The sequence below is a fragment of the Scyliorhinus canicula genome, chromosome 3 (assembly GCF_902713615.1).
Source record: "Scyliorhinus canicula chromosome 3, sScyCan1.1, whole genome shotgun sequence".
Classification (NCBI taxonomy): domain Eukaryota; kingdom Metazoa; phylum Chordata; class Chondrichthyes; order Carcharhiniformes; family Scyliorhinidae; genus Scyliorhinus; species Scyliorhinus canicula.
In genome coordinates this window covers 34,586,074-34,613,232 of record NC_052148.1, presented here as the reverse complement: position 1 = coordinate 34,613,232, position 27,159 = coordinate 34,586,074, and the positions used below count along the sequence as shown (strand labels likewise).

Here is a 27,159-nt window from a genome sequence, read left to right as displayed (position 1 = left end):
GACTAGCTACCCTAACAAGCAATTTAAGATAAATCAAGCTTGTAACATGGTTTATTTATGCTTGTTTGATATGCAGGGACCCTTTGTGAATAAAACTAACAAGTTTAAGCCTTGCACCTTTTTTTGAACTATCCAGGAGTTTGGAGCTTATTGTATTCTGTTGCTTGCTTCATGTCTACCCCTCAAGTCAGTCGACATGTCAACCAATGAGCACCCTTTCCTCCTGTAGTATAAATTGTTGTGATTGTTTGAATTTTTGCATTTGTCCCCATGGGTGCAAAACCAAAAGCTTCAGCAACAGGTCTCGCTTTTCAGTACTACGCACCAAACCTAAATCAGTCAAAAGCATCTACACAGGGTGTGATCATGAAAGATAGGAATATTGATTCTTGTATTTTGTCAAGGACAAGGATTGTCAGTGTTTGATACTCATCCCTCTACCTGAAATATTAGATAAATGTTTAAACTTTACTTGAAATTATAAGCAGATCATTCCATTCCGCTCATATTATGTTTGCGAAACAATTAATGATAATAGTATTTAATTAAAAATTCATTCGGAACATTAAATAAGGGTTAACTTGGTACTGTTGAGGTTCTGTTTTTTTTCATTCTTACATGGGAAGTGGATATCACTGGCAAAGCCTACTGTTGCACATCCTTAATTGCCTTGAACTAAATGGCTTGCCATTTCAAAGAACAGCTGAGAATAAACCACATTGTTATGGTTCTGAAGTCACATGCAGGTCAAGTATGGCAGATTTCCTTCCATAAAAGGACATGAGCGAACTGGGTGGGCTTTTACAATAATAGTGTTGTTGCAATTGTACTGGGTCAGTGCTGTTGCAATTGTATAGGGTGCTGTGAGACCACATTTGGAGTAGTGTGTCCAGCTTTGGTCTCCTTATTTGAGGAAGGATGTGGTGACATTTTAGGCAGTTCAGAGGAGGTTCATCAATTTGATTCCTGGGATCAATGGGTTGGCCTGTGAGGAGAGATTAAACAGTTTGGGCTTATACTTGATGGAGTTTAGAAGAATGAGGGGATCTGATCAAGGTATATAAAATACTAAAAGGGATTTATAAAGTAACTGTAGACCAAATGTTTCCCCTTGTGGGGCAATCTAGAATGAGAGGTCACACATATAGGTTGAGAGGTGGCAGATTAGAACCGAGATGAGGAGGAACTACTTCTTACAAAGGGTGGTGAATTTGTGGAACCTGCTGCCCCACAGTGCACTGGAATCTGAGTCATTGAATAGTTTCAAGAAGGTGATAGATATATCACTTGCCTCTCTCCCTTTTTGAATAGGGGCATCACATGAGCATGTTTCCAATCCACCGGGACCCTTCCAGAATCCAGGAAATTCTGAAATATCATAACCAATGCATCCACTATCTCTGCTGCCTCCTCCCTTACTATCCTAAGGTGCAGGCCATCAGATCACAGAGACTTATCTGCCCTTAATCCCATCAGTGTATTCAATTCCGTCCTCTACTAATGGTTATTGCACCAGGCTCCTCTGCATGCACTGTAGTTTTTGGAAATTATTTGTTATCTTCTGAAGACAGAGGCAGAATATTGGTTCAGTGCCTCAGCCATCTATGTGTTCCCCATTATTATCTCACCAGTATCGTCCAGAACATTACCCTGGACCTCTGGATTACTAGTCCAGTGACATTTGTGTAAATTAAACAAAATTCCATTCACACATTGACAGAGACACATAATATTCTCAAGATTACACATCTGGTGACTAGGGGCTTTTCACAGTAACTTCACTGAAGCCTACTTGTGACAAGAAGCGATTATTATTATAATTATCGATTCCTGAAGACTGAGTTTAGTTTTTGGATCATTGCCAATACATCTAAGTATTGCAGTCCCTGATCTGAACAAATTATTCTTGTACAGACACCAAAGTCAGATCATGAAGGTCACAAGGAAGTCGCTCTCATTGGCAACTAGCCTTTCCTTTTAAATGCTTGTTTGCCTGTAAATTTAACCTGATAAAACAGAAAAGCCATGCAGATGGACAAACATGGAAAGAAATATAGAAAGTACCATAAAAACTATGTGCAACCATTTCATGGAATTTACAGTGCAGAAGGAGGCCATTCAGCCCATCAAATCTGCACAAGCTCTTGGTAAGCACCCTACCCAAGCCCACACAACGACGCTATGTCCATAACGCAGTAACGCCACCCAACACTAAGGGCAATTTTGGATACTAAGGGCTATTTAGCATGGCCAATACACCTTTGTACATCTTTGGACTGTGGAAGGAAACCGGAGCACCCGGAGGAAACCCACACACACACGGGGAGAACGTGCAGACTCCATAAAGTGACCCAAGCCGGGAATCAAACCTGGGACCCTGGAGCCGTGAAGCAATTGTGCTAACCACAATGTTACCAGGCTGCCCATTTCTTGCCACTGCATAAAATATACATAGTTAATATTGGTCAACACCAGAATTCTGTGCAACAGGTGTAGAACATATATATCAAAATAACAAATATTATTCATGATCTTTAGTATAGATCTCTAAATGTTTATGCAGTAGTTTCACCAACCCTAATGCAGAGTAGTATGTACTCCACCTGATGACCACGACACTTGGTATGTAATTTTGCCTTCACAACAGGTTGAAACTGTGTTGTGACTCATTTAGCAATAGGTTAACACATTAATTTGAAATTTAACAAATATTATTTTATTTAAAACTATTTTATATGGAAAAATGCCTTTGTTAAAATAATAAATGCATCAACAAGTTTGTTTTCATACAGCAAAATAAAGACACTTTAAAATGTAACCAGCCTAATGAAGACTGCACAGTGAGAAATCCTGAAGAGCAAGGTAATGAAAGGAATTTGCGCCAGCCTAGTATTTGAAAAGAGCCGAAATGGCAGACCTGACCTTAAAGGTTTCTCTCTCTCTCTCCCTCCTCCCCCCACCCCCAAGTCTACCCGTTTCCATGGACAGGGAAAGAAATAAATCATAAAGTGCCAGATGAGGAGAAAACCGTATTTTCCATGCAAATTTACAAGCATTTTTTTGAAATATTGCTGAGAACTTTTTATAAATGTATTCCATCTATATGTTCATTAATATTGCAAGATAAAACAGCACTTTACGATATAATATACACAATTGATACAACAGTTTGCACTACTAATGAAACAGCACTTTTCATAATCTTGAAGAGCAGTTTTTTATAGTCCCGTTTAAAAAAAGGTGGACTAAATTTGGCCACTCTCTCTACAAGGACCATAAAAATTACAGTACAAGATTTAGAAACCTATTTTAAAGCATTGTACATTCATGTAACTCAAAAGGAATGTTAATATGACTTTTATATTTAATACTCCCAGGAATTATAACTCCAAGAATTTGATGTCACCAAAGTGCGTACCTATATATATTTTTTAAAATTCCAACCCTCAAATTAAAACCGAATTTCCCAAATTTGAAACAACCATGAAGAGAAGGAAAATATCTTTTGATTATCAGCTCATTTTATGTGGCGTTCTGCTCCTCACCCTTACGGATTGAGAATAGTTTCCAAAAATAAAACAACTACCACCCAAGCCCAGTTATGGTTTCAAAATATATGCTTTTAAATCCAATCGCTTCTTCCTTAACTTAACAGGGGGGAAAATAATTGTTTATATGGTTTGGGTCAGCGGGTCCAAGAATTATAATTTTATGAAATTAATGACACCCCATTTACTCAAGAAAAAGAAAGTGGAAGACTGGGGAAGAGAAGAGGCTTCAAACACTTGGGACGAGGAGCAGCAGCTCTAGGCCTCACCGCCTCACCGCTAGATTTGTTCCGGGGGCGGGGATTATGTTATTTCTCTTTAAATTATTTTATTCTTTTCTGATGACGTGTTTGCACTGACTGCCGGAGCTGAACTCACCTTCTCGGTTCGTTTGCACGGATCTATTAATCTCCCTGTTATTACTACTGTTACCCCCTGCCAGACTGTTACATGTGTAGTCGGCCTTTTGCTTTCTAAAACTCTCCACTAGCTGCGGGATGGGGCTGCTCATCTCCATGGTGGCAGCGACTGCACTGCGCCTGCGCCACTGGTCGGCCTCGGCCTGGCCCACATAGACATGGCCCCACCCATACATGGGTCAGGCCGCCCCCCCACGCACAGACGTGACCACGTCTCCCACACGGAGACGTGATCACGCCCACACACTGTAACGTGGCCCCGCCCACACTCGGAGGCACGGCCCCGCCCACACGCTGAGGCATGGCCCCGCCCACACATAGGGACTGACCCCACAGCTAAAGAGAAAAGGCCTGCCCGAAGTAAATAGTTTGGCCCCGCCCACAGCCAGCGCCACCCACCACCACCTGCCCTTTCGACTCCAATATAGGCAAAATACTGCGGGTATGCTGGAAATCTGAAATAAAACAGAAAATGTTGGGTCAACGCAGCAGTTTGACAGCATCTATGGAGAGAGAAACGGAGTTCACGTTTTGAGTCCATAAAAAACCATAATAAGAAGTCTTACAACACCAGGTAAAGTCTAACAGGTTTGTTTCGATTCACTAGCTTTCGGAGCGCTGCTCCTTCCTCAGGTGAATGAAGAGGTAGGTTCCCGAAACATTTCTCGAGACACAGTCAAAGATGCAAGACGATACTTTGAATGCGAGCATTTGCAGATAATTGAATCTTTACAGATCCAGAGATAGGGGTAATCCCAGGTTAAAGAGGTGTGAATTGCCTCAAGGCAGGACAGTTGGTAGGATTTCGCTAGCCCAGGCCAGATGGTGGGGGGTGAATGTAATGCAACATGAATCCAGGGTCCCGGTTGAGGCCGTACTCATGTGTGCGGAATTTGGCTATAAGTTTCTGCTCGGCGATTCTGCGTTGTCGCACATCCTGAAGGCTGTCTTGGAGAACGCTTACCAGAAGTTCAGAGGCTGAATGCCCTTAACTGCTGAAGTGTTCCCTGACTGGAAGGGAATATTCCTGCCTAGCGATTGTCGCACAATGCCCGTTCAACTGTTGTCACAGCGTCTGCATGGTCTCGCCAATGTACCATGCTTCAGGACATCCTTTCCTGCAGCGTATGAGGTAGACAACGTTGGCCAAGTCGCACGAGTATGTACCTCGTACCTGGTAGGTGGTGTTCTCACGTGTAATGGTGGTACCTATATCGATAATCTGGCACGATTTGCAGAGATTGCCATGGCAGGGTTCTGTGGTGTCGTGGTCGCTGTTCTGAAAGCTGGGTAGTTTGATGCAAACAATGGTTTGAGGTTGTGCGGTTGTTTGAAGGCAAATAGTGGAGGTGTGGGGATGACCTTGGAAAGATGTTCATCTTCATCGATGACGTGTTGAAGGCTGCAAAGAAGATGTCGTAATTTCTCCGCTCCGGGGAAATACTGGACGGCGAAAGGTACCCTGTCGGTTGTGTCCCGTGTTTGTCTTCTGAGGAGGTCGGAGGTATAAGCTCGCATTCAAAGTATCGTCTTGCGTCTTTGACTTTATCTATATATGTTTCTGGAATCTACCACTGGAACCTACCATTCACCTGAGGAAGGAGCAGTGCTCCGAAAGCTAGTGATTTGAAACAAACATGTTGGACTTTAACCTGGTGTTGTAAGACTGCCTACTGTGCTCACCCCAGTCCAATGCCAGCATCTTCACATCATAAGACCATAAGACATAGGAGCAGAATAGGCCACTCGGCCCATCGAGTCTGCTCCGCCATTCAATCATCATGGCTGATATTTTTCTCAGCCCTCTCCTGCTTTCTCCCCATAACCCCTGATCCCCTTATTGATCAAGAACCTATCTCTCTGTCTTAAAGACACTCAGTGATTTGGCCTCCACAGCCCTGTGCAGCAAAGAGTTCCACAGATTCACCACCCTCTGGCTGAAGAAATGCCTCCTCATCTCTGTTTTAAAGGATCGTCCCTTTAGTCTGAGATGGTGTCCTCTGGTTATAGTTTTTCCTACTAGTGGAAACAGCCGCTCCGTGTTCACTCTATTCAGGCCTCGCAGTATTCTGTAAATTTCAATAAGATCCCCCTGATACTTCTAAATTCTAACAAGTACAGACCCAGAGTCCTCAACCGTTCCTCATACGACAAGTTCCTCATTCCAGGGATCATTCTTGTGAACCTCCTCTGGACCCATTCCAAGGCCAGCACATCCTTTCCTAGCCACGGGGCCCAAAACTGCTCACAATACTCCAAATGGGGTCTGATCAGAGGCTTATATAGCCTCAGAAGTACATCCCTGGTCTTATATTCTAGCCCTCTCAACATGAATGCTAACATTGCATTTGCCTTCCTAACTGCCGACTGAACTTGCATGTTAACCTTAAGAGAATCGTGAACAAGGACTCCCAAGTCCCTTTGTGCTTCTGATTACCTCAGCATCTTCCCATTTAGAAAATAGTCTATACCTCCATTTCTCCTTCCAAAGTGCATAACCTCACACTTTTCCACATTGTATTCCATCTGCCACTTCTTTGCCCACTCTCCTAGCCTGTCCAAGTCCTTCTGAAGCCCGCCTGCTTCCTCAATATTACCTGCTCCTCTACAGATCTTTTTATCATTTGCAAACTTCGCAACAGTGCCTTCAGTTCCTTCTTCCAGATCATTAATGCATATTGTGAAAAGTTGTGGTCCAGGCACCGACCCCTGAGGTACACCACTAGTCACTGGGTGCCATCCTGAAAAAGACCCGTTTATCCCCACTCTCTGCCCTCTGCCAGTCAGCCAATCCTCTATCCATGCCACTATCAAACCCTTAACACCATGGGCTCTTAACATATTTAACAGTCTCCTATGCGGCACCTTGTCAAAGACCTTCTGGAAATCGAAATAAATCATGTCCACTGGTTCTCCTTTGTCTAACTTCCTTGTTAATTCCTCAAAGAATTCTAACAGATTTGTCAGACATGACTTCCTCTTGACGAAGCCGTGCTGTCTCAGTCTTATTTTACCATGCACTTCCAAGTACTCCATGATCTCATCTTTAATAATGGACTCTAAAATCTTACCAATAACCAAAGTCAGGCTAACCGGCCTATAATTTCCTGTCTTCTACCTCCCTCACTTCTTAAACAGGAGTGTTACATTCACCACTTTCCAGTCCTCTGGGACCCTTCCTGCCTCCAGTGATTCCTGAAAGATCATCATCAATGCCTCCACAATCTCCTGAGCTCTTTTAGTATCGTCCATCCGGTCAAGGTGATTTATCCACCTTCAGACCTTTCAGTTTCCCCAGAACCTTCTCCTTAGTAATGGTCACTGCACTCACCTCTGCCCCCTGGTTTTCCTGGAGCTCTGACATCCCACTGGTGTCTTCCACCATGAAGACTGATGAAAAGTAACTATTCAGTTCATCTGCCATTTCTTTGTTTCCTATAAAGTATGGCGACTAGAGGCTTTTCAAAGTAACTTCATTGCAATGTTAATGTAAGGTTACTTGTGACAACAAAGGATCTTTATCTATATCTTTTATTACTTCTCCAGCCACATTTTCCAGTGGTCCAATGTCAATTTTTGCTCTCTTACCTTTTATATATTGAAAAAAACTCTTCCTATCTTCCTTTATATTACTAGCCAGTTTGCACTCATATTTCATCTCCTCACACCTTATTGCATTTTTTAGTTGTCCTCTACTCGCTTTTAAAGGCTTCCCAATCCTCTGGCTTCCCACGAATCCTTGCCACTTTGTGTGCTTTTTCTTTAGCTTTTATGCTGTCGTTGACTTCCCTCATCAGCCGTGGATGCCTTGGCCTCAGACCATACTGGTGGGGAATGGAGGTACAAATGGATTGGATATCCATGGTAATGAGGAGGCGGTTAGCGTCAGGGAACCGGAAGTTGTTGATATTGTCATGTGAGAGTAACTTTAAGAAATGGGTGTTTATAAATGGGTGTGTATATAAATATCGGTAGTGAGAGTACCTTAAAGAAATGTTTGTTTATTACTGAAGTGATGTCAGAGAGTGGGTGGAGCTGGGCTGTCTGTCAGCTTTTTACTTTCACTTTAGGGTGGGTTTGGTTTCATTTTAGTTTTGGAGAAGCTGCAGTCACAGCAGGATGTATATGAATCTCTGCAAGCTTATGAATGTTCATTCAGGATTTGCAAAGTGGTAACTGCTCTCAATAGTGAATTTAAACCTGCGGCGGAATTCTCCCATCGGGAGACAAACAGCCGACGCCGGAGTGAAACCCGGAGTGTTTCACTCCGGCGTCGGAGGCCGCTCCCCCCCTTAATTCTCCCCCCCCCCCTCGGGGGGCTAGGAGCGGCGGCACGTGAATCTTGGGCGCCGGGCCTTGATGCTTGCGTCAAAGCGGCGCGCCGGGAATGACACGGCCGGCGGCGCCAAAGTGACTTTAGCCGCACATGCGCAGGTTGGCCGGCACCAACCCGCGCATGCACGGTTGCCGTCTTCCCCTCCGCTGCCCCGCAAGACATGGCAGCTTGATCTTGCGGGGCGGCGGAGGGGAAAGAGTACGTCTTTTAGAGACGCCGGCCCGACGATCGGTGGGCACCGATCGCGGGCCAGACATCTCCTGAGCAAGCCCGTGGTGCTCGATCCTCCCTCCGCCCCCACAGGCCCCACACACAGAGGTCGCGCGCTGTTCACGCCGGCAACGACCAGGTGTGGTTGGCGCCGGCGTGAACCGGTCGGGTTCGGCAGGCCGCTCGGCCCATGCGGGCCGGAGAATCGCCGATCGCCGTGATAAACAGCGACTGGCGATTCGCCGAGCGGCCTGTCGAAAAACACGACATGCCATTTTGGGGAGGTGGGAGAATCGCGGGGGGTGCCAGGGCGGCGTGGCGTGATTCGTCCAGCCCTCCCGCGATTCTCCCCCCCGGCGTGGGGAGCAGAGAATCCCGCCCCTGATCTTTGTGTTAAAAGGGTCTTTTATCTTCTGAATATTGTTTGGGAATTTATTAAGGATTACTTAGTGTTGTATTCTTTGTTGGTTGTATTTGAATTGATGGTTGCTAAGATGGTCACTTTATGTTTTAAAAAGGTTAACTTGAGTTCATAGAATAACATTGTTTTACTTTAAAAATACTTTTCGATTTCTGCTGTACCACACCTGTAGAGTGGGCCGTGTGCTCCCCATACCACAATCTATTAAAAGTTGTGGGTCAGGTGAACTCCATGATATACTTTGGGGTTCTCTAAACCCTGGCCCATAACAATATGATGTGGGGCATCAGAGGAATCGTGAATGCAGGTGGGAAGGGAATGAACAGGAGGAGATAGTATGGAGTCAAGACAGGAAGAAATGAGTTTGGTAGGGCAGGAAAGGCTGACACGATGGGCTTAAAGGGACAGTCCTGTTTGTGGATTTTGGGAAGGAGGTGGAAACAGGCTGTTCAGGGTAGAGAGACTATGAAGTTGGAAACTGTGGAGCGAAGATCTCCAGAGGAGATGAGGTCAGTGACAGTCCTGGAAACAATGGCTTGGTGCTCGGTGGTGGGGGTCATTATTCAGACATGCTTGGCCTGATGGGGCGAGGGGAAGGGATATAAGCTGTAGAAGCAACTGAACAGATGTGCAAAGTGGTTCATAAGTTCTTTGCGTTTGTTGGTGGAGATAAGAATAGAAGAAATGCGGGCAGGGTAGTTTAAAAAGAGATTGTCGAATTTCCAATTGTCATTCCTGCCATATTGTATGAACTAATGTAGCAAATATATTGGTCTGCTTCAACACCCATTGATTTTTTTAAAAGTATGTTGATTAAAAATGTTCATATTAAACAAAACATAATTGCGAGGTGATTCATTTTGATAGGACGACTTTGAATGCGGATTACAGGGTCAACAGCAGGGTTCTGAGGAATGTGAACAGAGAGATCTTCGGGTTCATGTCCACACATCTCTGAAGGTTGCCACTCAAGTGGATAGAGCCGCGAAGAAGGCCTATAATGTGTTAGCGTTTATTAACAGGGAGCTTGAGTTTAAGAGTCGTGGGGTTATGCTGCAACTGTACAGGACCCTAGTGAAACCACATTTGGAGTATTGTGTGCAGTTCTGGTCACCTCATTATAGGAAGGACGTGGAAACATTGGAAAGGGTGCAAAGGAGATTTAACAGGATGATGCCTGGATTGGAGGGTAGGTCTTATGAGGAAAGATTGAGGGGGCTAAGGATTTTCTCATTGGAGCGAAGGAGGATGAGAGCCGACTTAATAGAGGTTTATAAGATGATGCAGGGGATAGATAGAGTGGACGTTCAGAAACTATTTCCTCGGGTGGATGTAGCTGTTACAAGGGGGCATAACTATAAGGTTCAGGGTGGGAGATATAGGAGGGATGTCCGAGGTAGGTTCTTTACTCAGAGAGTGGTTAGGGTGTGTAATGGACAGCTTGCTGTGATAGTGGAGTGGGACACTTTAGGAACTTTCAAGTGGTTATAGGATAGGCACATGGAGCACACCAGAATGACAGGGAGTGGGATAGCTTGATCTTGGTTTCGGACAAACCTTGGCACAACATCAAGGGCCGAAGGGCCTGTTCTGTGCTGCACTGTTCTATGTTCGAAAACATTAAGCCAAAAATACACAATAGGAGAAAGGGACAAACATAGATATTAAGTTTAACCCCCAAAAAACAAACTAAGCCCCCTGACAGTTGACGATGACTGGCTCCTTAAAAAAGGATAAAAACAAATGACTGTGGACGCTGGAATCTGAAACAAAACATAAAATACTGGACAATATCCGCAGGTCTGACAGCATCTCTGGAGAGAGGAGGGAGCTAATGTTTTGAGTCTGAAAGCTTTCACAAAGAGTCATCCAGACTTTAAACTTCAGCTCCCTTCTCTCTCCACAGGTGCTGTCAGACCTGCTGAGATTGTCCAGTATTTTCCGTTTTTGTTCCTTAAAAAAAGGAAATGAATGACTGCCATTTTGGATAAATCCCTTCCACAAACCCTCTAATGGTGGACTTGACCTTCTCCAAACACATGAGGTCACCGAATCAAGCCAAGACACGAGGTGGAGTAGGAGACTTCCATCCAAGCAGAAACAGTTATTAATAAGGCTTACAGCATCCTTGTGTTTATAAATAGAGGCACAGAATATAAAAACAGGGAAGTAATGCTACACCTCTACAAATCATTGGTCAGCCCATATTGGGAGTATTGTGTTCAGTTCTGGGCACCTTTATTTAAGGAAGGATGTTAAAACCGTGGAGAGAGTGCAGTGGAGAGTTACTGGAATTATACCAGAAAGGGCAGCACGGTAGCATAGTGGTTAGCATAAATGCTTCACAGCTCCAGGGTCCCAGGTTCGAATCCCGGCTTGGGTCACTGTCTGTGTGGAATCTGCACGTTCTCCCCGCGTGTGCGTGGGTTTCCTCCGGGTGCTCCGGTTTCCTCCCACAGTCCAAAGATATGCAGGTTAGGTGAATTGGCCAGGCTAAATTGCCCTCAGGGTCCAAGTTGCCCTTAGTGTTAGGTGGGGTTACTGGGTTATGGGGATAGGGTGGAGGTGTGGGCTTGGGTAGGGTGCTCATTCCAAGAGCCGGTGCAGACTCGATGGGCCGAATGGCCTCCTTCTGCACTGTAAATTCTATGAAATCTATGAAAATGAGGAATTTTAGACACAAGGAAAGATTGGAGAAATTGGGCGGATTCTCCTCGGAGCAGAGAAGGTTAAGCGGCGACCTGATTGTGGTGTTCAAAATTCTGGACAATTTTGACAGGGTAAAGAGGGACATTCTGTTTCTACCAGTAGTTATGTCAGTGACGAGGGGGGTCACAATTTCAAGATGGTCAGCAAGAGAGCTAGGAGTGAGATGAGGAAAAACCTTTCTTTACTCAGAGAGTTGTTGGGATTTGGAATGCGCTGCCTGGGAGAGGGGTGGAGGTGGATTCCGCAGGAGGTTTCAAAAGAGAGCTGGATATTTTGTGATGAAGTTAGAGAGCTCCAGAGATAGGACTGGGGAACGAGTCTAGCTAGGTTGCACTTTTGGGAGCTGGGTGCAGGCACGATGGGCCAAATGGCCGCCTTCTGTGCTGTAAATAACAAATAACAAAATAGATAACAAATAATATTTAGCGAGGCGAGGGCTTTACCACAGACTGAAGCACCGGTGAGTCTGACACCCCAAATATGGCCACCAGCAGACATGGATCCAAATCAACATTGAGTGTCTCTGACATGGTGTTGAAGAAAGAAGCCCAGAAGATTACTAACTTGGGACAAGACCAGACTTAGCCAAGCACATGAAGACTTGTGATTGACCCTGTGAAAAACCTCACTCCACATCTCACCATCCAGATTGGAACCCAACTCGCACTCCCATTTCGTCCTCAGCTCACTCAACAGAGCCGACTCCGCTGAGAGGATATGGCTATGTATGTCCAAAATCGTCCCCCATCAGACCCGGCCAAAAAAAAAATCCTCTCCAACAGGGATGAGTGTAGTGCCAAAGGAAAGGATTGGAAAGCCTTGTGCGTAAAATCACAAATCGGAAAATACCTGAAAAGACTGGCGTTCGGAATTTCTCCAGCAACTCCTTAAAACAAGCAAACCTCCTCTCCACGAACCTCTCCAGGCGCTTCTCCTCCCATGACTTTTTTATAATCTTTATTAGTGTCACAAGTAGGCTTACATTAACACTGCAATGAAGTTACTGTGAAAAGCCCCTGAAGACACGAGGTGGAGTAGGAGACCTCCATCCAAGCAGAAACAGTTATTAATAAGACTTAAACGTCGAGTCCAAACCTGCTGTCAGAAATAATAATAATAATGATCTTCATTACTATCACAAGTAGGCTTACATTAACACTGCAATGAAGTTACTGTGAAAAGCCCCTAGTCGCCACACTCCGGCAGCTGTTCGGGTACACAGGGAGAATTCAGAATTTCCAATTCACCTAACAGCATGTCTTTCGGGACTCGTGGGAGTAAACCGGAGCACCTGGAGGAAACCCACGCAGACATGGGGAGAACGTCCAGACTCTGCACAGTGATAGTGACCAATCAAACCAGGAAAAGGGGGTTATTGCAGTTGAGGGCAGCAAAGACAGGGAACAAAGCTTGAAATGCTGCCTGAATTGCTTCAAGATTCTCAGGGTGGAAACCACCACTGATCCAGGGAATACCTTACTGGAGAGAAATGCAGTAACTATTGCATGGAGACTAGAAACAGTGCAGGAGCTCGCTTCCATTTGTCCCCATATGGAACCAGAATCACTGAACCACAACAATATTTTCTGCATATTGTCTGCCCAATAGTAAAACCATAAATTGGGTAGAGCCAAGCCTTCTGATTGTCTGTCTCTTTGGAGCAAACTCCATGGACCCTTGGAATCTTACCCGCCCAAAATAAAGGAGGGCATTAATTTGTTGACTTTAACAAAAAGGACTTGGGGAGAAAAATGGGGAGACATTGAAAAAGAACACATCCATTTTAACAGTCTGTAATGACTTAGGCAAGGCCTTTGAGATTTGCCAATTGGAATACGAGTTCCCTGATTATTGGGCCGATCAGGGAACCTCTTCTTTGTATCTAACAAGGAGTGTCAGATCCTCTGCATTTCCAATGTAGACAGCAAGTTTTAAAAAAAATTTAGAGTGCCCAATTCATTTTTTTCCAACTGAGGGGCAATTTAGTGTGGCCAATCCACCTAACCTGCACATCTTTGGGTTGTATGGGGCGAAACCCACGCAAACATGGGGAGAATGTGCAAACTCCACACGGACAGTGACCCAGAGCCGAGATCGAACCTGGGACCTCGGCGCTGTGAGGCAGCAGGGCTAACCCACTGCGCCACCGTGCTGCCCGTGTAGACAGCACATTGTTGTACTACTGTTCGTTTTGTTAATAAAAGGGATCCTGGTGAAGTGACTTCTGCCTCCGTGGACGTATGACACAGTCTGAACCCTACCCGCCAAGGATAGGGGAGGTTATCCCACCTCTGCAAGTCTGACTTGATACTGTCAACCAGATTAGTGTAATTCAATTTCTGAAGCGAGGCCCAATTGTGGACCACCCAGACCCCCAGATAACAAAAGCTAGTCTTGGCAAGGCAAAAGGGTAATGTTCCCAGTTGAGCTCGTCTCCCCATGGGGTTGACCAGGAATCATTGACTCTTGCCCAAGTACAACTTTTAACCAGAGAAGGAACCAAAAACACTAAGCAACTTCATTATATTGTCCATGGTGGGTACCAGGACTGTATATAGAGAAGTAGGTGAACGAGAGGCAGCACGGTTCTGTGAAGGGGAGGTCGTGTCTCACTAACTTAATTGAGTTTTTCAAAGAGGTCACAAAGATGATTGATGCAGGTAGGGCAGTGGATGTTTTCTATATGGACTTCAGTAAGGCCTTTGACAAGGTCCCTCATGGCAGACTGGTACAAAAGGTGAAGTCACACAGGATCAGGGGTGAGCTGGCAAGATGGATATGGAACTAGCTAGGTCATAGAAGGCAGAGAGTAGCAATGGAAGGGTGCTTTTCTGATTGGAGGGCTGTGACTAGTGGTGTTCTGCAGGGATCAGTGCTGGGACCTTTGCTGTTCGTTATATATACAAATGATTTGGAGAAAAATGCAACTGGTCTGATGAGTAAGTTTGCAGATGACACAAAAGTTGGTGGAATTGCGGATAGCGATGAGGATTGTCAGAGGATACAGCAGGATTTAGATTGTTTGGAGACTTGGGCGGAGAGATGGCAGATGGAGTTTAATCCGGATAAATGTGAGGTAAAGCATTTTGGAAGGTCTAATACAGGTAAGGAATATACAGTGAATGGTAGACCCCTCAAGAGTATTGACAGACAGAGAGATCTAGGTGTACAGGTCCACAGGTCACTGAAAGGGGCAACACAGCTGGAGAAGGTAGTCAAGAAGGCAAACGGCATGTTTGCCTTCATTGGCTGGGGCATTGAGTATGAAAATTGGCATGTCATGTTGCAGCTGTATAGAACCTTAGTTAGGCCACACTTGGAGTATAGTGTTCAATTCTGGTCACCACACTACCAGAAGGATGTGGCGGCTTTAGAGAGGGTACAGAAGAGATTTACCAAGATGTTGCCTGGTATGGAGGGCATTAGCTATGAGGAGAGGTTGAATAAACCTGGTTTGTTCTCTCTGGAATGAAGGAAGTTCAGGGGCAACCGAATAGAGGTCTACAAAACTATGAGGGGCATAGACAGAGTGGATAGTCAGAGACTTTTTCCCAGGGTAGAAGGGTCAATTACGAGGGAGCATAGGTTTAAGGTGCATGGGGCAAGGTTTACAGGAGATATACGATGCAAGTTTTTTACACAGAGGGTAGTGGGTTCCTGGAACCCGCTGCTGGAGGAGATGGTGGAAGCAGGGATGATAGTGACATTTTGGAGGGCCGAAGAGCCTCTTCCTGTGCTGTACTTTTCTTTGTTCTTTGTTCTCAACCTTTCCTCATAAGGCCTATCCTGCACATCAGGCAGCATCCTGGTAAATCTCCTTTGCACCCTTTCCAATGCTTCCACATCCTTCCTATAGTGAGGTGACCAGAACTGCACACAATACTCCAAATGTGGTCTCACCATGGTCATGTATAGTTGCAGCATAACCCCACGGCTCTTAAACTCAAGCCCCCTGCTAATAAACGCGAACACACTAAGCCTTCTTCACAGCTCTATCCACTTGAGTGGCAACCTTCAGAGATCTGTGGACATGAACCCCAAGATCTCTCTGTTCCTCCACATTCCTCAGAACCCTGCCGTTGACCCTGTAATCCGCATTCAAATTGTTTTCTACCAAAATTAATCACCTTGCACTTATCAGGGTTAAACTCCATCTGCCATTTTTCGGCCCAGCTCTGCATCCTATCAATGTCTCTTTGCAGCCTACAACAGCCCTCCACCTCATCCACTACTCCACCAATCTTGGTGTCATCAGCAAATTTACTGACCCACCTTGCAGCCTCCTCCTCCAAGTCATTGATAAAAATCATAAATAGCAGAGAACCCAGCACTGATCCCTGTGGTACACCGCTGGTAACTGGTCTCCAGTCTGAACATTTTCCATCCACCACCACCCTCTATCTGCTATGTGATAGCCAGTTACTTATCCAATATTACTTATTGGCCAAATTTCCCTCCATCCCATACCTCCTTACTGTCTTCATGAGCCGACCATGGGGAACCTGATCAAAAGCCTTACTAAAATCCATGTATACAACATCAACTGCTCTACCTTCATCTACACACTTAGTTACCTCCTCAAAGAATTCAATCAAATTTGTGAGGCAAGACTTACCCTTCACCAATCCGTGTTGACTATCCCAGATTAAGCTGCATCTTTCCAAATGGTCATAAATCCTATCCTTCAGGACCTTTTCCATTAACTTACCGACCACCAAAGTAAGACTAACTGGCCTATAATTACCAGGGTCATTCCTATGCCCTTTCTTGAACAGAGGAACAACATTCGCCACTCTCCAGTCCTCTGGCACTATCCCCGTGGACGGTGAGGACCCAAAGATCAAATCCAAAGGCTCTGCAATCTCATCTCTTGCCGCCCAAAGAATCCTTGGATATATCCCATCTGGCCCAGGGGACTTGTAGACCCTCAGGCTTTTCAAAGTTGGTAATACATCCTTCCTCAGAACATCTACCTCCTCCAGCCTACCCGCCTGTATCACACTCTCATCCTCAAAAACATGGCCCCTCTCCTTCGTGAACACTGAAGAAAAGTATTAATTCAACGCCTCTCCTATTTCTTCTGACTCCATGCACAATATCCCACTACTGTGGGAGACAGTACAAGGTACAGTGACTGAGGGGAGCTCAGTGAATAGGCCCAGTAATACTAAAAGGAGTAAAACTGGAGATGTTAAGATTTGTGTTTAAACAAAGAAGATTACAATGGGATGAGAGAAGAACTAGCTAAGGTAGACTGGGAGCAAAGACTTGATGGTGGAACAGTCGAGGGCCGAAGGGCCCGTACTGCGCTGTAGTGTTCTATGTTCTATGTTCTAAGTATAATTTCTGAGGATCAAACAGGTTTTGTGAAGGTACGTCTGTTATCCGCCAATATATATGGCCTTTCATTTTTTTTTAACAAACTTATTAAGGCACTTATGGTTTTCTAACAGCAAAAGTTACAAATGCAAATGTAAACATAATTCAGTGCGTAACACCCCCCCCCCCCCCAACCAACAACCATACCCTGCCAACATAGCTTCTGCACACAGTTCCCAAGTCCCTCCATCTCCTCTCGCTGATCCCGCCTAAACTAAACTAAACTAACTCCCCCTACCCCCCTCATTCCCTAACCCCGCCCCCCACCATTATTGTATCTGCTAACAGTTTAGTTTTCCCCGAAGAAGTCATTAAACAGCTGCCACCTCCGGATGAACCCTAACATTGGCCCTCTCAGGGTGAACTTAATTTTCTCAAGCCTGAGAAACCCAGCCATGTCGCTAACCCATACCCCGAATTTCAGGGGACTCCGAGTCCCTCCACGCTAACAGGATCCGTCTCTGGTCTATCAAGGAAGCAACGGCCAAAACATCAGCCTCTCTCGAATCCTGGACTCCCGGGTCTTCCGACACTACAAAGATCGCCATCTCTGGACTCAGCGCCACTCTCATTTTTCGCACTGTGGGCTTGACATCGGCAAATTCCTGCCAGAATCCCCTAAGCTTCGGACATGCCCAAAACATGTGAACTTGATTTGCGGGCCTTCCTGCACACCTCACACACATTCCTCTACCCCAAAAAACCTGTTCATCGGGGCCGCCACCATGTGTGCTCAGTGAACCATCTTGAATTGTATCAGGCTGAGCCTGGCACATGATGAGGACAGTAGACAATAGAACATTACAGCGCAGTACAGGCCCATCGGCCCTCAATGTTGCACCGACCTGTGAAACCAATCCAAAGCCCATCTACACTACTCCATGGGCGCGATTCTCCGCCCCCCACGCCGGGTGGGAGAATAGCGGGAGGGCCTCCCGACATTTTTCATGCCCTCCCGCTATTCTCCCCCCCCCCACGCCACGAATCCCGCTCGAAGTTTTTTACGGCGTGCGGCGATTCTCCGAGGCCGATGGGCTGAGCGGCCGGGCCTTCACGCCCTTTTCAACACGGCAGCAAACACACCTGCTCGCTGCCGTCGTGAAACGGGCGGCAGATGCCCATTTGGGGAATCTGGGGGCCCGATTGGCACGGCAGTACCACGGCCGTGCCAAGGGGGGCATAGGCCCGCGATCGGTGCCAACCGATCGCGTGCTGTTTTTCCCTCCGCTGCCCTGCAAGATCAAGCCGCCACGTCTTGCGGGGCAGCTGAGGGAAAAGACGCCAACTGCGCGTGCGCGGGTTGGCATTGTCCAACCTGCCAATGCGCAATCGACGTCATTGGCCGCGTCAGCCGGCCTTGACGACCGCTTGACGTGCAGCCTTGATGACCGTCGTCAAGGCCGCGCCACCGTGACGCATGGGGCCGTGCTCCTAGCCCCGCCCGGGGGGGAGAATCGGCCCTGGAAGTGGATGTGAAGGCTGCCGTGGATCACGGTCTGTCCCACGGCAGCCTTTACGATTCTCCGCATTTGCGGAGAATCTCGTCCCATATGTTTATCCAATGACCATTTAAATGCTCTTAATGTTGGAGAGTCGACTACTGTTGCAGGTAGGGAATTCCACACCCTTACTACTCTCTGAGTACAGAACATACCTCTGACATCTGTCCTATATCTATCTCCCCTCAATTTAAAGCTATGTCCCCTTGTAATAGCCATCACCATCCAATGAAAATGGTGCTCACTGTCCACCCTATCTAATCCTCTGATCATCTTATATGCCTCTATTAAGTCACCTCTTAACTTTCCTCTCTCTAACGAAAACGGCCTCAAGTCCCTCAGCCATTCCTCATAAGATCTTCCCTCCATATACGGCAACATCCTGGTGAATCTCCTCTGCACCCTTTCCAATGCTTTCACATGCTTCCTATAATTTGTGGCAGCACATTAGCATTGTGGTTAGCACAATTGCTTCACAGCTCCAGGGTCCCAGCTTCGATTCCCAGCTTGGGTCACTGTCTGTGCGGAGTCTGCACGTTCCCCATGTCTGTGTCGGTTTCCTCCGGGTGCTCCGGTTTCCTGCCACAGTCCAAAGATGTGCAGGTTAGGTGGATTGGTCATGCTAAATTGCCCTTAGTGTCCAAAATTGCCCTTAGTGTAGGGTGGGGTTACTGGGTTATGGGGATAGGGTGGATGTGTGGGCTTGGGTAGGGTGCTCTTTCCATGAGCCGGTGCAGACTCGATGGGCCGAACGGCCTACTTCTGCACTGAAAATTCTATGAAATCTATGAATAATGCAGCGACCAGAACTGCAGGCAATACTCCAAATGCGGCTGCACCAGAGTTTTGAACAGCTGCAACATGACCTCATGGCTCCGAAACTCAATCCCTCTACCAATAAAAGCTAACACACTGTACGCCTTCTTAACAACCTTATCAACCTGGGTGGCAACTTTCAGGGATTTATGTACATGGACACCGAGATCTCTCTGCTCATCCACACTACCAAGAATCTTACCATTAGCCCAGTACCCTGTCTTCCTGTTATTCCTTCCAAAATGAGTCACCTCACACTTTTCTGCATTAAACTCCATTTGCCACCTGTCAGCCCAGCTCTGCAGCTTATCTATGTCCCTCTGTAACTTGTAACAACCTTCTGCACTGTCCACAACTCCACCGACTTTAGTGTCATCCGCAAATTTACTCACCCATCCTTCTACACCCTCCTCCAGGTCATTTATAAAAATAACAAACAGCAGTGGCCCCAAAACAGATCCCTGTGGTACACCACTAGTAACTGAACTCCAGGCTGAACATTTCCCATCAACCACCACCCTCTGTCTTCTTACAGCTAGCCAACTTCAGATCCAAACTGCTAAATCACCCTGAACCCCATGCCTCCGTATTTTCTGCAATAGCCTACCATGGGGAACCTTATCAAATGCTTTACTGAAATCCATATACACCACATCAACTGCTTTACCCTCATCCACCTGTTTGGTCACCTTCCCAAAGAACTGAATAAGGTTTGTGAGGCACGACCTGCCCTTCACAAAACCATGTTGACTACCCCAAATCAAATTATTCCTTTCTAGATGATTATAAATCCAATCTCATAATCCTTTCCAAGACTTTGCCCACAACAGAAGTAAGGCTCACTGGTCTATAGTTACCGGGGTTGTTTCTACCCCCCCTTCTTGAACAAGGGGACAACATTTGCTATCCTCCAGTCTTCTGGCACTATTCCTGCAGACAATGACGACATAAAGATCAAAGCCAATGGCTCTGCAATCTCCTCCCTATCTTCCCTAGAGAATCTTAGAATAAATCCCATCCAGCCCAGGGGATTGATCTATTTTCACACTTTCCAGAATTGCAAACACCTCCTCCTTATGAACCTCAATCCCGTCCAGTCTAGTAGCCTGTATCTCAGTATTCTCCTTGCCAACATTGTCTTTTTCCTGTGTGAATACTGATGAAAAATATTGATTTAGCACCTCTCCTATCTCCTCGGACTCCACGCACAACTTCCCACTACTGTCCTTGACTGGCCCTACTCTTACCCTAGTCATTCTTTTATTCCTGACATATCTATAGAAAGCTTTAGGGTTTTCCTTGATTCTACCTGTCAAGAACTTCTCATGTCCCCTCCTGGCTCATCTAAGCTCTCTCTTTAGGTCCTTCCTGGCTAATTTGTAACTCTCAAGCGCCCTAACTGAACCTTCGCGTCTCATCTTTACATAAGCCTCCTTCTTCCTCTTGAAACGTGATTCAACTACTTTAGTAAACCACGGTTCCCTCGCTCGACCACTTCCTCCCTGCCTGACAGGTACATACTTATCAAGGACACGCAGTAGCTCTTCCTTGAACAAGCTCCACATTTCAATTGTGCCCATCCCCTGCAGTTTCCTTCCCCATCCTATGCATCCTAAGTCTTGCCTAATCGCATCATGATTGCCTTTCCCCCAGCTATATCTCTTTTTTTTTTAAATTTAGAGTACCCAATTATTTTTTCCAATTAAGGGCCAATTTAGAATGACCAATCTACCTATCCTGCACATCTTTGGGTTGTGGGGGTGAAACCCACGCAGACACGGGGAGAATGTGCAAACTCCACACAGACAGTGACCCAGGGCCGGGATTCGAACCCGGGTCCTCAGCGCCGTAGGCAGCAATGCTAACCACTGTGCCACCGTGCTGCCCCGCCCAGCTATATCTCTTGCCCTGAGGTATATACCTATTCCTTTCCATCGCTAAAGTAAACATAATCGAATTGTGGTCACTATCACCAAAGTGCTCACCTACCTCCAAATCTAACCCCTGGCCTGGTTCATTACCCAGTACCAAATCCAATGTGGCCTCGCCTCGTGTTGGCCTATCTACATACTGTGTCAGGAAACCCTCCTGCACACATTGGACAAAAACTGACCCATCTAAAGCACTCGAACTATAGCGTTTCCAGTCAATATTTGGAAAGTTAAAGTCCCCCATAACAACTACCCTGTTACTTTCGCTCCTATCCAGAATCATCTTTGCAATCCTTTCCTCTCCATCTCTGGAACTTTTCAGAGGCCTATAGAAAACTACCAACAGGGTGACCTCTCCTTTCCTGTTTCTAACCTCAGCCCATACTACCTCAGTAGACGATAATACTGTCCTTGACTAACAATGCACACCTACCCCTCTTTTACCACCTTTCCTGAGCTTACTGAAACATCTAAACCCCGGAACCTGCATCAACCATTTCTGTCCCTGCTCAATCCATGTCTCCGAAATGGCCACAACATCGAAGTCCCAGGTACCAACCCAAGCTGCAAGTTCACCTACCTTATTCCGGATGCTCCTGGCGTTGAAATAGACACACTTCAAACCACCTTCCTGCATGCCGGTACACTCCTGCAACTTTGAAACCTTACTCATGACCTCACTACTCTCAACATCCTGTATACTGGAGCTACAATTCAGGTTCCCATCCCTCTGCTGAATTAGTTTAAACCCTCTCAAAGAGCATTAGCAAACCTCCCCCCCAGGATATTGGTACCCCTCTGGTTCAGGTGTAGACCATCCCGTTTGTAGAGGTCCGACCTACCCCAGAATGAGCCCCAATTATCCAGGTATCTGAATCCCTCCCTCTTGCACCATCCCTGTAGCCACGTGTTCAACTCTTCTCTTTCCCTAGTCCTCATCTCGCTAGCACATGGCACGGGTAACAACCCAGAGATAATCACTCTGTTCTAGCTCTGATTCTGTCCTAGCTCCCTGAATACCTGCTTACATCCCCATCCCTTTTCCTACCTATGTCATTGGTGCCTATGTGCACCACGACTTGGGGCTGCACCCTTCCCCCTTAAGGACGTGTTGACTCTACTCAGAGCATCCTCCCACAGAACTGCTTCTAGCTCCTTACCCAGCTTATCTTCCCACTTGCGCTTCACCTCCTGTATCTAGATTCTCTCCCACTCCATGAGCTCTTTATAAATTTCCAAGACCTTCCCCTCCCCCACTCCCGTTTTTGAAACTACTTTATTCTGTATGCCCTGTGGCGGTGGAAGCGGTAAGGTTGAAACCTGCCTTTGTTCAAAGTTCCTCACCTGCAGATAGCGAAACCCATTCACACTCGGCAATTCCAACTCCTCCTCCAAATCCTCCAAACAAGGAAAGTTCCCATCGATAAAAAGATCCCCCAGCCTCTCAATCCTTGTTCTCTGCCACCATCCAACCTCCCTGGGGCAAACCGGTGATTGCCACAAATTGGGGCCCACACCGTTGCTCTCTCCACTCCCATATGCCTCCGCCACTGCCCCCAAATACCAGGCTTGTGGAGTACTGGGCCGGCGAGAACGGCAGAGGTGCCGTTACCAGTGCCCTTAAGCTTGTGCCCCTACATGATGCCGCCTCCACCTGCTCCCATACTGACCCCTCCCCCACTACCCATTTCCGAATCATGGCTATATTTGCTGCCTAGGAGTAAATGCTGAGGTTCAGCAGCTCCAACCCTCCCACCCCCTTCGACTCCACTCCAACTGCACTTTCCTTACTCAAATCCCGAGGTCACCACATTAACCCGCTAAAAAAAGCATTTGGTATAAAAATAGGAAGACACTGGAAAACAAACAAAAATCTCAGGACAACTGTCATCTTTATAGTCTGTACCCTGCCCACCAGTGACAGCGGGAGCATGTCCCACCTCTGAAAGTCCTGCCCAAACCCAAACCGCCCCAAGACCTCCCACAGATACTTCCACTTCACCCGGTCGAAGGCCTTCTCCGCGTCCATAGTGACCACCACCTCCACTCCCTCCCCTTGGAGGGCATCATGATGACATTCAAGACTTGCACATGTGTGCAACATTGACTATTTACTGCCTCCCTTTGACAAATCCCGTCTAGTCCTCCCCTATCACCCCCAGAACACAATTCTCTATCCTTGAGGCCAAACTCTTGGCCAGTAATTTGGTGTCTACATTTAGTAGGGAGATTGGTCTATATGACCTGCATTCAGAATCACCTCCCTCTTCAGAATCAATGAGATCAAAGCCTGTGACATTGTTGGGGGAAGAACAACTGCTCTCTGCTCCCTAGCCTCATTAAACACCCTCACCAGTAACTGACCCAGCACCCCAGAAAACCTCTTATAGAATTCCACTGAGTATCCGTCCAACTCTCCACTACATTAACAATCCCGATTGGGGCTCCCAGCCTCTCCACCAACCCTTCCTCCACCTTCGGAAACTCCAAACCCTCTAAGAATTGCCTCATCCCCTCTACCCCAGCTGGGGCCTCCGATTCATACAGCTGACCGTAAAATTTGTTGAACACCCCGTTTCCCCCGCCCGCTGGGTCCAAAATCCCCCCCTCGATCCTTCACTCTTCCTATCTACCTCGCCGCCTCCCGTTTCATGAGCTGGTGTGCTGACATCCTACTGGCCCTCTCCCCATATTCATACACCGTCCCTCTCGCCTTCCTCAACTGCCCCACTGCCTTCCCTGTGGATATCAGACCAAACTCCATCTGCAGCTTCTGCCGCTCCTTCAACAACCCCGCCTCCGGGGCTTCTGAGTACTTTCTATCCGCCTGGAGGATCTCCCTAACCAGCCTATCCATCTCTGCCCGCTCCAACTTCTCCCTTTGAGCCTGTACCGAAATCAGCTTCCCTCTAACTACTGCCTTCCGTGCCTCCCATACCATTGCTGCCGAAACCTCCCCGTCATTAATCTCCACATAACTCTGGACAGCCTCCGTCACCCGCACACACCTCTGCATCTGCTAACAGTCCTACATCCAATCTCCATTGTGGGCGCTGACCCCCCTCCTTGCTCACCCGTAAATCCACCCAGTGTGGGGCATGGTCTGACACAACGATCGGCAAATACTCAGCATCTACCACCCCTACCAGCAAAGCCCTGACCAGGAGTACACTTTGTGCACGTGGGAAAGAAAAGAAAAGTCCTTCGCTCTTGGTCATCCGAACCTCCACGGACCTACCATCCCCCCATCTGTTCCATAAACCCCTTTAGCTCTTTTTCCGCGGCTGGCACCCTCCCTGTCCTTGAACTCGACCAATCCAATCTCGATCTATAACCGTATTGAAGTCTCCCCCCCCGCCACCCCTATGTGAGTCCAGGTCCGGGATCTTTCCCAGCACCCGCCTCATAAACTGCGCGTCATCCCAGTTTGCTGCATAGATATTCATTAATACAACTGGCATCCCCTCCACCTTCCCACTCACCATAACGTACCCACCAAGTCCGCCACTATGTTTCCCTACCTCAAATGACACCTGCTTATTGATCAAAATCGCTACCCCTCCTAGTTTTAGAGTCCAGCCCCAAATGGAATACCTGCCCAAGCCACCCCTTCCTCAGTCTAGTGTAATCCGCCACCTTCAGGTGTGTCTCCTGTAGCATTGCCACGTCCTCTTTCAAACTCTTCAAATGTGCGAACACGCGAACCCTCTTAACTGTCCATGCAACCCTAACCCGAACCCTCTCACGTGCCCCCCCCCCCCCCCCCCCCCCCCCCACCGCCGATCAACTGGGCTATCTGGGGCCTCGGCGTGTTTCAATGCCTCCCCATTTTTCTGCACAAATCCTTTTTGATTAAGATTAATAAATTGATATTCAGACCCCATATTTGAAGCGTCACGTTGATTAGCCATGTGTTTCTCCGCACGGGAAACACGCAGCTAAGTGCGCTTGCCAGGGGACTTTGTTCCCTTTTGGAAGAATCACGCCCTTGGATTTGGCCATTAATTTGCCTCTTGGGCCCGCTTGTTATACAATGTCCCTATGGTCAAAGTTCACATGGACACTTTACACTCAGATCACTTCCCCTTGAATAGGGGCACTGGACAAGACTGTCCACTGTCTCCACTTTTATTCACCCTGGCAATAGAGCTGCTCATCGCACAGGATCTTCAACCGACATTATGCACCAGATACATCGATGACATTTTTTTCCTTTGGACCCATGGCGAAGAATCACTGAAACGACTACACGATGACATCAATAAGTTCCGTCCCACCATCAGACTCACCATGGACTACTCTCCAAATTCAGCTGCATTCTTGGACACACTCACTCCATCAAGGACGGTCACCTCAGCACTTCGCTTTACTGCAAGCCCACGGATAACCTCACGATGCTCCACTTCTCCAGCTTTCACCCTAAACACATTAAAGAAGCCATCCCCCACGGACAAATCCTCCGTAAACACAGGATCTGCTCAGATGAGGGGGAGCATAACAGACATCTACAGATGCTGAAAGATGCCCTCGTATGAACGGGATTTGGCACTCGACTCATCGATCGACAGTTCCAACGCGCCACAGCAAAAAACCACACCGTCCTCCTCAGAAGCCAAACATGGGACACAACCGACAGAGTACCCTTCGTCTCCAGTACTTCCCTGGAGCGGAGAAACTACATCTTCTTCTCAGCCTTCAACACGTCATCGATGAAGATGAACATCTTGCCAAAATCATCCCCACACTGCCACTATTTGCCTTCAAACAACCGTGCAACCTCAAACAAACCATTGTTTGCAGCAAACTACCCAGCCTTCAAAACAGCGACCACGACACCACACAACCCTGCCATGGCAATCTCTGCAAGCCGGACCAGATCATCGACATGGGTACCACCATTACACGTGAAAACATCACCCACTAGGTACGAGATACATACTCGTGCGACTCAGCCAACATTGTCTACCTCATGCGCTGCAAGAAAGGATACCCCGAAGCGTGGTACATTGGCGAGACCATGCAGACGCTGCGACAATGGATGAATTGACATCGCATGACAATTTCCAGGCAGGAATGCTCCCTTCCAGTCGGGGAACACTTCAGCAGTCAAGGGCATTCAGCCTCTGATCTTTACGTAAGCTTTCTCCAAGGCAGCCTTCAGGACGCACGACAACGCAGAATCGCTGAGCAGAAACTTATAGCCAAGTACGGCCTCAACGGGATCCTGGATTCATGTTGCATTACATTTACCCCCCCACCATCTGGCCTGGGCTTGCAAAATCCTACCAACTGTCCTGGCTTGAGACAATTCACACCTCTTTAATCTGGGATAACCCCTCTCTCTGGATCTGTAAAAATGTAATTACCTGCAAATGCTCACATTCAAAGTATCGTCTGCATATTTGACTTTGTCTATATATATGTTTCTGGAATCTACCTCTTCTTTCACCTGAGGAAGGAGCAGTGCTCTGAAAGCTAGTGATTTGAAGCAAACCTGGTGGACTTTAACCTGGTTGTAAGACTTCTTACTGTTCTATGACCGAGCCAGTTCTGTATCCACCTTGCCAGCTCATCTCTGATCCCATGTGACTTCACCTTTTGTACCAGTCTGCCATGAGGGACCTTGTCAAAGGCCTTACTGAAGTCCATATAGACAACATCCACTCCCCTATCTGCATCAACCACCTTTGTGACCTCCTCAAAAAACTCTATCAAGTTAGTGGGACGCGACCTCCCCTTCACAAAACCGTGCTGCCTCTCGCAAATACGTCCACTTTCTTCCAAATGGGAAAAATTCTCTCCAGTAATTTCCCTACCACAGACATAAGGCTCACCGGCCTGTAGTTCCCTTGATTATCCTTGCTACCCTTCTTAAACAAAGGAACAACATT

General features: G+C 46.9%; 1 protein-coding gene across 6 annotated transcripts in view; it reads right to left on the bottom strand.

Annotated features, from left to right (window-relative positions):
• LOC119963898 (zinc finger matrin-type protein 1-like) overlaps positions 1 to 27,159 on the bottom strand; it is a 160,235-nt gene that overhangs the window by 121,470 nt on the left and 11,606 nt on the right. For 4 of the 6 annotated variants that reach the window (XM_038793281.1, XM_038793282.1, XM_038793284.1 and 1 more), the window contains exon 1: positions 3,927 to 4,103. The exons of 1 other annotated variant lie outside the window; for it this stretch is intronic. In XM_038793281.1, the coding sequence (XP_038649209.1) occupies positions 3,927 to 4,065 (139 nt within the window). In that variant the 5' untranslated portion in view covers positions 4,066 to 4,103. Of the gene's footprint in view, positions 1 to 3,926; positions 4,104 to 27,159 lie in introns of those variants that run through there. One more of the 6 variants, XM_038793283.1, reaches the window with a different exon arrangement.